Source organism: Hyperolius riggenbachi, chromosome 5 (assembly GCF_040937935.1).
Source record: "Hyperolius riggenbachi isolate aHypRig1 chromosome 5, aHypRig1.pri, whole genome shotgun sequence".
Classification (NCBI taxonomy): Eukaryota; Metazoa; Chordata; class Amphibia; order Anura; family Hyperoliidae; genus Hyperolius; species Hyperolius riggenbachi.
In genome coordinates this window covers 32,570,851-32,584,837 of record NC_090650.1, presented here as the reverse complement: position 1 = coordinate 32,584,837, position 13,987 = coordinate 32,570,851, and the positions used below count along the sequence as shown (strand labels likewise).

Genomic DNA, 13,987 nt, shown 5'->3' with positions numbered 1-13,987 from the left:
AATTATACAGATCATATAAGCTCCATGTGTCAGTGTGGTGCTGGCATGTCCATACAGCAATGATAGAAATCACATGAGCTCCATGTGTAAGTGTGTGCAGGGTGTGTCCATACAGAAATTATAGAGATCATATAAGCTCCATGCGTCAGTGTGGTGCTGGGCGTGTCCATACAGAAATTATAGAGATCATATGAGCTTCATGTGTAAGTGTGTGCTGGGGTGTCCATACAGAAATTATAGAGATCACATGAGCTCCATGTGTCAGTGTGGTACTGGGCATGTCCATACAAAAATTATAGATATCACATGAGCTCCATGTGTAAGTGTGTGCAGGGTGTGTCCATAAAGAAATGATAGAGCTCACATGAGCTCCATGTGTCAGTGTGGTGCTGAGCGTGTCCGTACAGAAATTATACAGATCATATAAGCTCCATGTGTCAGTGTGGTGCTAGGCGTGTCCATACAGCAATGATAGAGATCACATGAGCTCCATGCGTCAGTGTGGTGCTGGGCGTGTCCGTACAGAAATTATAGAGATCACATGAGCTCCATGTGTCAGTGTGGTACTGGGCATGTCCATACAAAAATTATAGATATCACATGAGCTCCATGTGTAAGTGTGTGCAGGGTGTGTCCATACAGAAATGATAGAGATCACATGAGCTCCATGTGTCAGTGTGGTGCTGGGCGTGTCCGTACAGAAATTATACAGATCATATAAGCTCCATGTGTCAGTGTGGTGCTGGGCGTGTCCATACAGCAATGATAGAGATCACATGAGCTCCATGCGTCAGTGTGGTGCTGGGCGTGTTCGTACAGAAATTATAGAGATCACATGAGCTCCATGTGTCAGTGTGGTGCTGGGCGTGTCCATACAGAAATTATAGAGATTATGCAATCGGGGCCGGATTCATACTTTTTACCGCCCAAGGCCCACTGTCACCAGCTGCCTTCGGACTGACAGCATCCTAAACCTCCCCCCAACGTGGCAGGGATTGGATTGTAGGCTCCTCTGAGGGCAGTTAGTAAAGCAGGGATTACATTATAAACTCCTCTGAGGGCAGTTAGTGACATAATGGCAGAGATTAGATTGTAAGCTCCTTGGCGAGCTGCACATTTGGTTAGTGACTGGCAGCTCAGAGATCTCTGTAAGTGTGTGTTTGCTGCCCATCCCCTCAGAGGCGTAGCTAGGGTTTTCAGCACCAGGGGACATGGACAGTTTTTGCGCCCCCCTGTAGAAAGCCAGATGTGCCCCCCTTTCCCCCATTTAGATAAGCAGATGTTCCCCCCCTTTAGGGTGGCCACGAACAGTCTAATTTCTAGCGAAAAATTGTTTGAGCGATATGAAATTCAGATCGGATTGGTTGTAAATAATCTCAGTTGATGGGCACAATCGATTACGAACGATTATAAAAATAGTCGTCCGATTGGATTTTGGTCACAACAAAATTTGCATTTTCTTGTTGGTTGTGATAGATAGGAAGCAAAGATTGGTTCGTTAATGATGTAGTGAACGATTTTTCTTCTGATCAGAATTATCTGATCGCTCGAACGATTTTTCGGTAGAAATTGGATTGTTAGTGGCCACCTTAGCCAGATGTGCCCCACTTTTTCTGCTGCTATTAATGGTTCTGCACTTCTCTGCAGAGGGAGGGAAAGGAGCAGGGGCACTTCCGCCAGCCAGCGAGTTGCCTCTCCCAGACCTCGGGGTGCAGTTACTGTGCTGAGTGTCCTCACAGTGCTGCACCAGGGGACATATGTCCTCCTGGCCCACCCATAGCTACTCCTCTGCATCCCCTCAGTGCCAGATCCAGATGCTGGTAGCTAGCCACCGCCATGTGCAAACTCTTTGTAGCAGGACGAATGTTCGTCAGGCTAACTGCTACTGCCACCCTCCTGCCCACAGCCCACCCCTTGCTTTCCTGGTGCCCTAGACCATAGGCTTTGTGACATTGCCTGAAATCCGGCCATGCATGCAGTTTATGTGGGACTACAGCTAGAGCAAAGATTTAGCTGTTGCCAATTCTGACTGTTTACATTTCTTGCTCCATGTGAAAAATGAAACCTGGTTGGCTGTTTTAATCACCTGATCTCTCTGTGCTTTAGTTTTTATACCCTGTAATTCTCTGACTTCTCTCCTATGTTCAGTGGATGGGAAGTGGACACCGTGGTCTCCCTGGTCTGACTGTCCCGCCACATGTGGCTCCTCTGCCCAGATCCGTACCCGGGCCTGTATCAACCCCCCTCCCCGTAACAATGGTTCAGACTGCCAGGGCCCAGACACCGAGAGGCGGAACTGTACCAACCGGCACTGCCAGGGTGAGAAAGCTGCCATGCTTGCTACTGAAGGTTACAATGCATGTTTTGCGTTTTTATTATGGGAAAGTTAGCAAATATCCTGCACTCCTGTCAGAATCGCCAACAGCCCAATGTGGAGTGCTTAAAGATCTATTTGCTGAAACAAATGCAAACAAATGCCAGCATTTCCTGGTCGTGTCATTACACATGCGACCAGCACTAGGGGGAAGAGGGAGAGGAGAGACAGCTGACTGCTACGGGCTAGCTCGGGTCAAGTGAGGGATACATGGTTCTTAACCATTTCCAATCCCAATCGCCCACTTCCCCCTTAAAACATATTTTTTGCTGGTGTGCTGGGGGGACATGGGTAATCGTGGAAAAAGATTTACGGCGGCCAGCGTCAAACTGCATGCAGTAGCTCCGCCTCCCTTATATGCAAACCAGCGTAATTCTTTTGTGGACGCTGTGCTGGACCAGATCCGGCAGTAGCGCTCCTACGATCGGCCCAAATGATTTTATTGCCAACAGTACCATTTGGCGGTTGTCACTTTTTCTATGTGGGACTATGTCTGACATTATACCTATGAAGGAAAAGCTCAGATTGAGACATAGTCCATCATAGGATTGGAGAGGGAAAAGCCTGTAAGGATAGGTGCACAGCTGCATACAAAAAGAGCTGCACAATAGATTTTCCAGTTTGAACCGATGAGTTCCAAGTGCAGCAGAATTGCTTTCATAATCTAGCATGTTCAATTTTGGTTGTCTCAGTAACTTTTAAATGAGATGAAAACAAGGTAAAAATGAATGAAATTGCTTTGCGCCCATCAGAAGTGTTGTGCCAAGCCCTGGATATATTTTCTGTTGGTTCTCTGCAGTCCGTCATGCTAGAGTAATATGATCTATTTCCAGGAAGTGGCAGGTGCGGCTGGTCAGAGTGGACCCCCTGCTCTCGTAGCTGCAGCGTCGGGATTCGCAGCCGCACTTGGCGATGTGACTGTCCAGCTGTTGAGTCCCCAGATCTCCCATGTGACAGCAGTGAGCATGTGCAGACCGAAGCATGTTACATGCAGCCGTGTGAAGGTACCAAACAGAAAACATCTACACATTTCTAAACACGCCTTGAGGAGGCCACATACATGCACACACACAGACACGCACGCACGCACATGCACACACACACAGACACGCACGCACATGCACACACGTGCACACACAGACATGCACACACATACACACAGACACGCACACACATGCACACACCACATGCACACACAGACACGCACATGGATTGAATTTTAAAGAGGGAATTTCCGTAGAATAAAGCAGTGGTTGATGAGTAGTGGCAGGCTGTGGGGAATGAGTAGTGGCAGGCAGTGGGTGAGAAGTGGTGGCAGGCAGTGGGTGACAAGTAGTGACAGGCAGTGGTTGATGAGTAGTGGCAGGGAGCGGTTGATGAGAAGTGGCAGGCAGTGGGTGAAGAATAGTGGCAGGCATTGGGTGAGGAGTAGTGGCAGGCAGTGGGTGATGAGTAGTGGCAGGCAGTGGGTGAAGAGTAGTGGCAGGCAGTGGGTGATGACCAGTGGCAGGCAGTGGGTGATGAGTAGTGACATGCAGTGGGTGATGAGTAGTGGCAGGCAGTGGATAATGAGTAGTGTCATGTAGACAGTGGTGAGTAGTGCCAGATAGTGGGTGATGAATTTTGGCAGGTAGTGGCAGGCAGTAAGCGATGTGTAGTGGCAGGCAGTGGGCGACGAGTAGTAGCAGGCAGTGGGTGATGAATAGTGGCAGGCAGTGTGTGATGAATAGTGGCAGGTAGCAGGTGATGAGTAGTGGCAGGCAGTGAGTGATGAGTAGTGGTAGGTAGTGGGTGATGAGTAGGTGCAGGCAGTGGGCGATGAGAAATGGCAGGCAGTGGGCGATGAGTAGTGGCAGGCAGTGGGTGATGAGTAGTGACAGGTAGTGGGTGATGAGTAGTGGCAGGCAGTGGGCGATGAGTAGCGGCAGGCAGTGGGGGATGAGTAGTGGCAGGCAGTGGGTGATGAGTAGTGGCAGGCAGTGGGCGATGAGTAGCGGCAGGCAGAGGGGATGAGTAGTGGCAGGCAGTGGGCAATGAGTAGTGGCAGGCAGTGGGCAATGAGTAGTGGCAGGCAGTGGGTAATGAATAGTGGCAGGTAGCAGTGGGCGATGAGTAGCGGCAGGCAGTGGGGGATGAGTAGTGGCAGGCAGTGGGTGATGAGTAGTGGCAGGCAGTGGGCGATGAGTAGTGGCAAGTAGCAGGTTATGAGTAGTGGCAGGCAGTGGGCAATGAGTAGTGGCAGGCAGTGGGCAATGAGTAGTGGCAGGCAGTGGGTAATGAGTAGTGGCAGGCAGTGCGTAATGAGTAGTAACAGGCAGTGGGTAATGAGTAGCGGCAGGCAGTGGGCGATGAGTAGCGGCAGGCAGTGGGGGATGAGTAGTGGCAGGCAGTGGGCGATGAGTAGTGGCAAGTAGCAGGTTATGAGTAGTGGCAGGCAGTGGGCAATGAGTAGTGGCAGGCAGTGGGCAATGAGTAGTGGCAGGCAGTGGGTAATGAGTAGTGGCAGGCAGTGCGTAATGAGTAGTAACAGGCAGTGGGTAATGAGTAGTGTCAGGCAGTGGGTAATGAGTAGTGGCAGGCAGTGGGGAATGAGTAGTGGCAGGCAGTGGGGAATGAGTAGTGGCAGGCAGTGGGTAATGAGTAGTGGCAGGCAGTGCGTAATGAGTAGTGACAGGCAGTGGGTAATGAGTAGTGGCCGGCAGTGGGTAATGAGTAGTGGCAGGCAGTGGGGGATGAGTAGTGGCAGGCAGTGGGTAATGAGTAGTGGCAGGCAGTGGATAATGAGTAGTGGCAGGTAGCAGGTGATGAGTAGTGGCAGGCAGTGGGTAATGAGTAGTGGCAGGCAGTGGGTAATGAATAGTGGCAGGTAGCAGTGGGCGATGAGTAGCGGCAGGCAGTGGGGGATGAGTAGTGGCAGGCAGTGGGTGATGAGTAGTGGCAGGCAGTGGGTAATGAGTAGTGGCAGGTAGCAGGTTATGAGTAGTGGCGGGCAGTGGGTAATGAGTAGTGGCAGGCAGTGGGTAATGAGTAGTGGCAGGCAGTGGGTAATGAGTAGTGGCAGGTAGCAGGTGATGAGTAGTGGCAGGCAGCGGGTGATGAGTAGTGGTAGGCAGTGGGTAATGAGTAGTGGCAGGCAGTGACTGACGAGTAGTGGCAGGCAGTGGGTGAGAAGTGGTGGCAGGCAGTGGGTGACAAGTAGTGACAGACAGTGGTTGATGAGTAGTGGCAGGGAGCGGTTGATGAGAAGTGGCAGGCAGTGGGTGAAGAATAGTGGCAGGCATTGGGTGAGGAGTAGTGGCAGGCAGTGGGTGATGAGTAGTGGCAGGCAGTGGGTGAAGAGTAGTGGCAGGCAGTGGGTGATGACCAGTGGCAGGCAGTGGGTGATGAGTAGTGACATGCAGTGGGTGATGAGTAGTGGCAGGCAGTGGATAATGAGTAGTGTCATGTAGACAGTGGTGAGTAGTGGTAGATAGTGGGTGATGAGTTGTGGCAGGCAGTGGTTGATGAGTAGTGGCAGGCAGTGAGCGATGTGTAGTGGCAGGCAGTGAGCGATGTGTAGTGGCAGGCAGTGGGCGACGAGTAGTAGCAGGCAGTGGGTAATGAGTAGTGGCAGGTAGCGGGTGATGAGTTGTGGCAGGCAGTGGGTGATGAGTATTGGCAGGCAGTGGGTAATGAGTAGCAGCAGGCAGTGGGGAATGAGTAGTGGCAGGTAGCAGGTGATGAGTAGTGGCAGGCAATGGGCGATGAGTAGTGGCAAGCAGTGGGTACTGAGTAGTGGCAGGCAATGGGCGATGAGTAGTGGCAAGCAGTGGGTACTGAGTAGTGGCAGGCAGTGGGCGATGAGTAGTGGCAGGTAGCAGGTGATGAGTTGTGGCAGGTAGCAGGTGATGAGTTGTGGCAGGTAGCAGGCGATGAGTAGTGGCAGGCAGTAGGTGATGAGTAGTGGCAGGCAGTGGGCGATGAGTAGTGGCAGGCAGTGGGCGATGAGTAGTGGCAGGCAGTGGGCGATGAGTAGTGGCAGGCAGTGGGCGATGAGTAGTGGCAGGCAGTGGGCGATGAGTAGCAGCAGGCAGTGGGCGATGAGTAGCGGCAGGCAGTAGGGGAAGAGTAGCGGCAGGCAGTGGGCGATGAGTAGTGGCAGGCAGCGGGTAATGAGTAGTGGCAGGTAGCAGGTGATGAGTAGTGGCAGGCAGTGGGTGATGAGTAGTGGCAGGCAGTGGGTAATGAGTAGTGGCAGGTAGCAGGTGATGAGTAGTGGCAGGCAGTGGGTGATGAGTAGTGGCAGGTAGCAGGTGATGAGTAGTGGCAGGCAGTGGGTGATGAGTAGTGGCAGGTAGCAGGTGATGAGTAGCGACAGGCAGTTGGGGATGAGTAGCGGTAGGCAGCGGGGGATGAGTAGCGGTAGGCAGGGGGGATGAGTAGTGGCAGGCAGTGGATGATGAGTAGTAGCAGGCAGTGGGTAATGAGTAGTGGCAGGTAGCAGGTGATGAGAAGTGGCAGGCAGTGGACAATGAGTAGCGGCAGGCAGTGGGGGATGAGTAGTGGCAGGCAGTGGGTAATGAGTAGTGGCAGGTAGCAGGTGATGAGAAGTGGCAGGCAGTGGACAATGAGTAGCGGCAGGCAGTGGGGGATGAGTAGTGGCAGGCAGTGGGTAATGAGTAGTGGCAGGTAGCAGGTGATGAGTAGTGGCAGGCAGTGGGTAATGAGTAGTGGCAGGTAGCAGGTGATGAGTAGTGGCAGGCAGTGGGTGATGAGTAGTGGCAGGTAGCAGGTGATGAGTAGTGGCAGGCAGTGGGTGATGAGTAGTGGCAGGTAGCAGGTGATGAGTAGCGACAGGCAGTTGGGGATGAGTAGCGGTAGGCAGCGGGGGATGAGTAGCGGTAGGCAGGGGGGATGAGTAGTGGCAGGCAGTGGATGATGAGTAGTAGCAGGCAGTGGGTAATGAGTAGTGGCAGGTAGCAGGTGATGAGAAGTGGCAGGCAGTGGACAATGAGTAGCGGCAGGCAGTGGGGGATGAGTAGTGGCAGGCAGTGGGTAATGAGTAGTGGCAGGTAGCAGGTGATGAGAAGTGGCAGGCAGTGGACAATGAGTAGCGGCAGGCAGTGGGGGATGAGTAGTGGCAGGCAGTGGGTAATGAGTAGTGGCAGGTAGCAGGTGATGAGAAGTGGCAGGCAGTGGACAATGAGTAGCGGCAGGCAGTGGGGGATGAGTAGTGGCAGGTAGCAGGTGATGAGTAGTGGCAGGCAGTGGGTAATGAGTAGTGGCAGGTAGCAGGTGATGAGTAGTGGCAGGCAGTGGGTGATGAGTAGTGGCAGGCAGTGGGTGAAGAGTAGTGGCAGGCAGTGGGTGATGAGTAGTGGCAGGCAATGGGTGAAGAGTAGTGACATGCAGTGGATAATGAGTAGTGTCATGTAGACAATGGTGAGTAGTGGCAGATAGTTGGTGATGAGTAGTGGCAGGCAGTGGGTAATGAGTAGTGGCAGGCAGTGGGTGATGAGTAGTGGCAGGCAGTGGGTGAAGAGTAGTGGCAGGCAATGGGTGAAGAGTAGTGACATGCAGTGGATAATGAGTAGTGTCATGTAGACAATGGTGAGTAGTGGCAGATAGTTGGTGATGAGTAGTGGCAGGCAGTGGGTAATGAGTAGCGGCAGGCAGTGGGGAATGAGTAATGGCAGGCAGTGGGTGATGAATAATGGCAGATAGTGGGTGATTAGTAGTGACTGTAGTGCATGCCTCATGTGCAGGCTTAGCTGACCCTGGAAGTCACTACTGGCAGCCTCCCATTTCAGGTAGTTTCCAGGCACTCACCCTGTACGCTGTGTATCTGATCACGCATGTTCTGAGCAGTCACCTGTGTATTCTGTGCTCTCTCTCTGTGTCTGGCAGGAAGCTGCATTTGGGGCCCGTGGAGCGATTGGTCAGATTGTTCGTGTAACTCCGCCTTCCAGTACCGCTACAGAGAGCATCAGGGACCAAACATTGGGGGTAACACATGTGACCAGCTGAGGCGTGACGTTCGGACATGTGACCTGTCAGATTGCTCCGGTAAGACCCGAATTGTCATTTGTAATGTTTTCTGTGTCATCTCAGGTGATACCTTAGCTGAAATATTTAATTCCAGCCACATTTAAAAACTTTAAGTTTTAGAGGGTGAGAAAGCATTTCAGCCTTTGGCTGGTTTTCATTGCTGTCTGTGTCACTTTTAAAGAAATGCCTCTCACTTCACATGTTACTAGCTGTTCTAAAGCCACCGCTGTAGTATGATATGACCCAGGCCATGGCTGCAGACACTGCAGTACACTATCCAGCCACTGTATAATATGTATACATGAGATGTTGGTCCAGTGATATTACTGTATATCCATAAATGGGATATCAGTGCAGTGGTATGATAGCTATATATGGGATATTTTGTTTTCTTAGGAGAAAAGATAGTGTGTACAGCGCTCAATTAACACACACCAGTTAACCCCTCATTAAGCTCATTAAGCCACCGCCCACAATAGATCATAACCCACAACTGCACCGCCCACACTAAGTCACCTCCCAAAACTGCACTGCCCTGCCCACACTAAGCCACCACCCACAGGTGTGTACGACGTGCATACCTAAAGAACAACTGAAGTGAGAGGTATATGGAGGCCGTCATCTTTATTTCTTTTTAACCAGTTCACCGCTAAGGTGTTTTTCCCTTTGTAGACCAGAGCAATTTTCACATTTTAGCGCTCCTCCTTTTCATTTGCCAATAACTTTATCACTACTTATCACAATTAAATAATCTATATCTTGTTTTTTTCACCACCAATTAGGGTTTCTTTAGGTGCAACGTTTTGCTAAGAATTATTTTATTCTAAATGCATTTTAACAGGAATAATAAGAAAAAATGGGAAGCAAAATTGGCTATTATAGTTCTAAAATAAAATGTGCTACTGTGGATAAAAGCTATACATTTTATTTGCCCATTTGTCCCGGTTATTACAATGTTTAAATTATGTGCCTAGTACAATGTATGGCAACAATATTTTATTTGGAAATAAAAATGTATTTTTTTTTTCAGTTTTGCGTTCATCACAAATTACAAGCCCTGTGACAAAGTGGCTGGCAAAGTGCCGCTCTCTTTGTCACAAGTGGTGTGCGATGGACGGTATGTTGCACCCAGGTTCAGGCGCTACATCCTGTAGCAGCTCCGGAGGATAGGCTTTTGCTGACTGTCAGGAGTGACAGGGGTTGAAGCCTTGAGAAGGGTCCGGAGCTGACCAGATGTAGAGCAGGGTGGGTGCATCTGGTCGCCAGGTCCTGGGTGGGATATATTATACATTGTATTTGTGGACTGCTGCCTGTCTAGCCCACAGAGGGTTAACAACAGAGCTAACAAGTCTCTGGAGAGGAAGAGGTGAGAGGGGGGTGTGTCCAGCAGGTTCTGTCAGTTTGCACAGAAAAGGTTTTCATTTGTTTCCAGGAAGTGGTTCTGCTGAGAAGCTGCTGCAGGGGACTGCATGTGTTTGGGACTAACGTTTGTGTGTTACTCAACGCTGAAAGTAAGCACCCGGCCGGAGTTGGCCTTACCCTTGTTTTGTGGAATTACTTACGTTATTACTGAACTGCAAACTGTTGTTTGTGAACCTGCTGCAAATAAACTTTGATTTATGTTTGCATACAAACCTGCTTGGAGCTGCTCTGTTCCTGCTAAATGCTTACCATCTGAAGCTGGTCCCTCACAGCCCTTACTTGCAAAAATAACAGTAATATACAATTTTTATTACACTTGACACACTGATTCTGTGGGGTCCGTGACATCACATCACACAGTATCGACTGACAGCAGTAAGATCCAAGCCTTTCTTTCACTTACTAGTCCTATATACTTACTGAAGGAAGTATGTACAGTATGCATGGAATGCACTTGCAGCTGTGGGTGGCAGCTTAGTGTGGGCCGAGGCTTAATGAGGGAGGCAGCTTAGTGCAGCAGTTGTGGTGTTCAGCTGCACCTGTATCCGTGCATGCTTAAAAGACAACTGAAGCGAGAAGAATATGGAGGCTGCCATATTTATTTCCTAGTCTGAAACATGTCAGCTACATGATGCCTGTGCCTATTTTAATATGTGGACATGTTCAGAAATAAAGGATTGGATCTCTAGACAAGTGCGGACCTTCCTCTATGTGTATGTCTGGGCTTTGCTCACCTGGTTGAGCACTGTTATAGAGGTGAGAGGGGTGTAGCAGTGTTCACCTACTACTTTCTATGGCATATTGGTGCAGTGATATAATATGCAAATATAGTGTGTTTGTGCTGTAATATATTATCCATATATAGCATGTTGGTGCAGTCATATACAGTCATAGCCAAACATTTTGGCAACCACACGAATGTTGCACACACAGCAGAAGAGATACAGGAAGTAGGGGCGTGACTACAAGTCATGGTGCCCCCAACAAAACTTTGATGGCCCCCAAAGTTCACATCCATTCTCTTGTCTACCCTGTGGGGACCCTCACAGTCCAGGGGCCTAGCTTGCAAAAGGGCTAAAACAAGCGTGGACATCATTTCATTTCACACTCATAACAAGTGTAGCCATTAAAACAGCTAATCTGAAGGATAGAGCTCTTTATCGGAGGGAGTTAAAGAGGAACTCCAGTGAAAATAATGTAATAAAAAAAAGTGCTGAATTATTACAGTAATTATGTAGAAATGAGTCACAGTGTCTGCCCATTGTAAAATCTTTCCTCTCCCCGATTTACATTCTGACGTTTATCACATGGTGACATTTTTACTGCTGGCAGGTGATGTCACTGGAAGGAGATGCTGCTTGTTTTTTTTTGCTGTTGGAAACAGCGGTAAACAGCTGTTATTTCCCACAATGCAACCAGGTTCACAGGCAGGAAACTGCCAGGACCATGGTCCTCACAGTTTCCTGTGGGAGGGGTTTCACCGCAATCAGCCATACAGACCCCCCTGATGATCCGTTTGTGAAAAAGAATAGATTTCTCATGTTAAAGGGGGTATCAGCTATTGATTAGAATGAAGTTCAATTCTTGGTTACGGTTTTTCTTTAAGTGGTAGTTGGGGCCCCCTGGCAGCTCAGTGATCCTCTGCAGGGGGTGCCTCTCTGTAGTAACGCCCCTAGGATGTGCCCTATGCCATACTTGTATGATTCCTCCTGTGTGGTCTCATTCTAATGCTGTCATTGTTCTGTCTTCTATCTCAGAGTCCAACTGTCATCCGCCATTTGTATTTAGCCAGTGTGGATCCCCGTGTGACAGTCTCTGTACTTACCAATTATCACCGGAGATTTGCCGTAATGCCTCCACCTGCCAGCCTGGCTGTTACTGCCCTCCGGTGAGTTGTGGTGTGTGTGTAGTATGGAGAAGGAGGTGGTGTGTGTGTAGTATGCCTGGAGGATTATGGGAGATTCCAGAGAGCAGCCATTTGACTACTCTATATGTTCAGATATCTCTAAGGTGCCCATTAATGGTACAATGTTTCACTAAAGATGATCTTTCGATGGGATTTGAACGATCGTAACTAATCAGAAGGCAATTATGGATTGTTCACATTTACTGAACGATTCTTCAAATTCGATCATAAAATCCAACTTTCAGATCAATTTTATCCTATTTAGCAATCGACCAAAAATTGTTACTTATTGATAGCCTTCACAAACAGCAAATTTTCTATACAATTTGATTGTAAAAATCGCATTGATTGCATTTAGTAAAAAAATTGTACCGTTAATGAACACCTTTAGGGCTCTTTTCCACTATGAAATGCGATTGCGATTGAGCTACTTAACTCAGTATAGTAAAGCTCAATCACATCCAAAACGTGGCAGTAAGCCGATTGCGTTTTGACCAAAATTGCATCGTAATCGGATCGCACTAATGAAAATTGCTGCTGCAGTTTCCATTAGTTTAATGTACCGTGCTATTTGTGATCAGAATCAAATCCCAAATCGCCGGAAAGTGGAAAAAGGCCCCAAGTCTGTTGTGTTTTTCATACACAGGCCCCATGTGCTCAGCAGAAACTTTCCCATAAGTCTTTGCTAATTCCGGTCACGCTATTCTCTATAATGATTTGATATCTTATTGTGTTCCTTGCAGGGACTTTTGGAACAGGACGGAGAATGCGTCCGTCCATCGGAGTGTGGCTGCCCATATGTCTCCGAGGCAGGGGTGGGGTACCTCGCCCCGGGCGGCACTCTACATCTGGGCTGCAGAGAATGGTACGTCTGGTGTCACATGACTGTCACATGACATGAAGGTTACTACTGGCATACTGAGGAGTCACCGTCTTTGTACCCATCTGACATGCTGATGAGACAGCTTAGCACAGGGATCCCCAAAGTTTTTCAATCAAGGGCCGGGTCAACATACTTCAGACTGCTGAGGGGCCGGAACATACATAAAATTATGTTGAAAAACATTACATTGAATCTAGGAATTTACTCCCCCCAATTATGCCCGGAGGAGAACTCCCAGCAGCAGCCATTCAGTCATGCGGTGCTTTAGGGGGCCACATTCGGCCCACGGGCCGTAGTTTGAGGACCACTGGCTTAGCATATCATCAGCAGAAATAAGGAGGGGGAGCCTAACTAAAGAGAGGGAAAGGGCCCACCTATATGTGGCGTTAACGGGTGAGTTAAATAAAAGTACCTGTTCACTTATAGCAAATAATGTTTGAATACTGTTTTTTTCCCCTTTGCTTATATTCTTCAAATTATTGCTGAAAAACTGCAATTCTGCTACCGAAAACCCCCATTTACCAAGAACTTTATGTAAATGGACCATCAGACTGTGGTTTATTCACATCCCCTGCTATGCTAACAATGATGGGGGCATCTACTGTCTTTAAAGTGTACCTGAAGTGACAAGTAATAATAACAAATATTCCAACACTTGTATAGCTCTTTTATCTTGTCGGACTCAAAGTGCCAGAGCTGCGCTAGGGAGTCTTGCCCAAGGTATCCTTACTGAATAGGTACTGGCTTACTGAATATGAAAAGCCAAACTTTAAATCCTGGTCTCCTGTGTCATTGGCGGTAATTTTTGACCATTAGGCCCTGTTCATATTATGTGCGTGTGGAAAACGTGCAGAACGCATTTAGTAAACGCACTGGAAAAACGCATGCGTTTGTATGCGTTTGTACGCGTTTTTGTAATGCGTTTGTATGCGTTTTTTCCTTATGCGTTTTTGATCATACCTGGAAGAGGTGTATACCAAATGTTTTTTTTTTTTTTTCTTGAAGGATGTCAGCTACACTTCCGACGAGAAACGCACCTCCGAATACGCATACAAAAACGCATGCCATGCGTTTTTAGTGCGCGCCCATTGACTTTCATTATAATGCGTTTCTGTGCGCGACGCACAGAAATGCATCCAACTATGCGTTTCTGCCACGCATACGTTTGCCACGCGTATATGTGAACGAGGGCCATACCTTTGCATTGATTTTTCTGGCCCTCGCAAAACGTACACAAAACGCGTACCTTAAAAACGGACACAAACGCGTGCAGTGTGAACGGGGCCTACGCATAGTTGGATGCATTTCTGTGCGTCGCGCACAGAAACGCATTATAATGAAAGTCAATGGGCGCGCACTAAAAACGCATGGCATG

General features: G+C 48.7%; 1 protein-coding gene across 3 annotated transcripts in view; it reads left to right on the top strand.

Annotated features, from left to right (window-relative positions):
* LOC137518095 (SCO-spondin-like) overlaps window positions 1–13,987 on the top strand; it is a 296,678-nt gene that overhangs the window by 239,419 nt on the left and 43,272 nt on the right. For all 3 annotated transcript variants that reach the window (XM_068235412.1, XM_068235411.1, XM_068235413.1), the window contains 5 exons: window positions 2,149–2,319; window positions 3,208–3,378; window positions 8,261–8,419; window positions 11,581–11,711; window positions 12,473–12,594. In XM_068235412.1, the coding sequence (XP_068091513.1) occupies window positions 2,149–2,319; window positions 3,208–3,378; window positions 8,261–8,419; window positions 11,581–11,711; window positions 12,473–12,594 (754 nt within the window). The remainder of the gene's footprint in view (window positions 1–2,148; window positions 2,320–3,207; window positions 3,379–8,260; window positions 8,420–11,580; window positions 11,712–12,472; window positions 12,595–13,987) is intronic.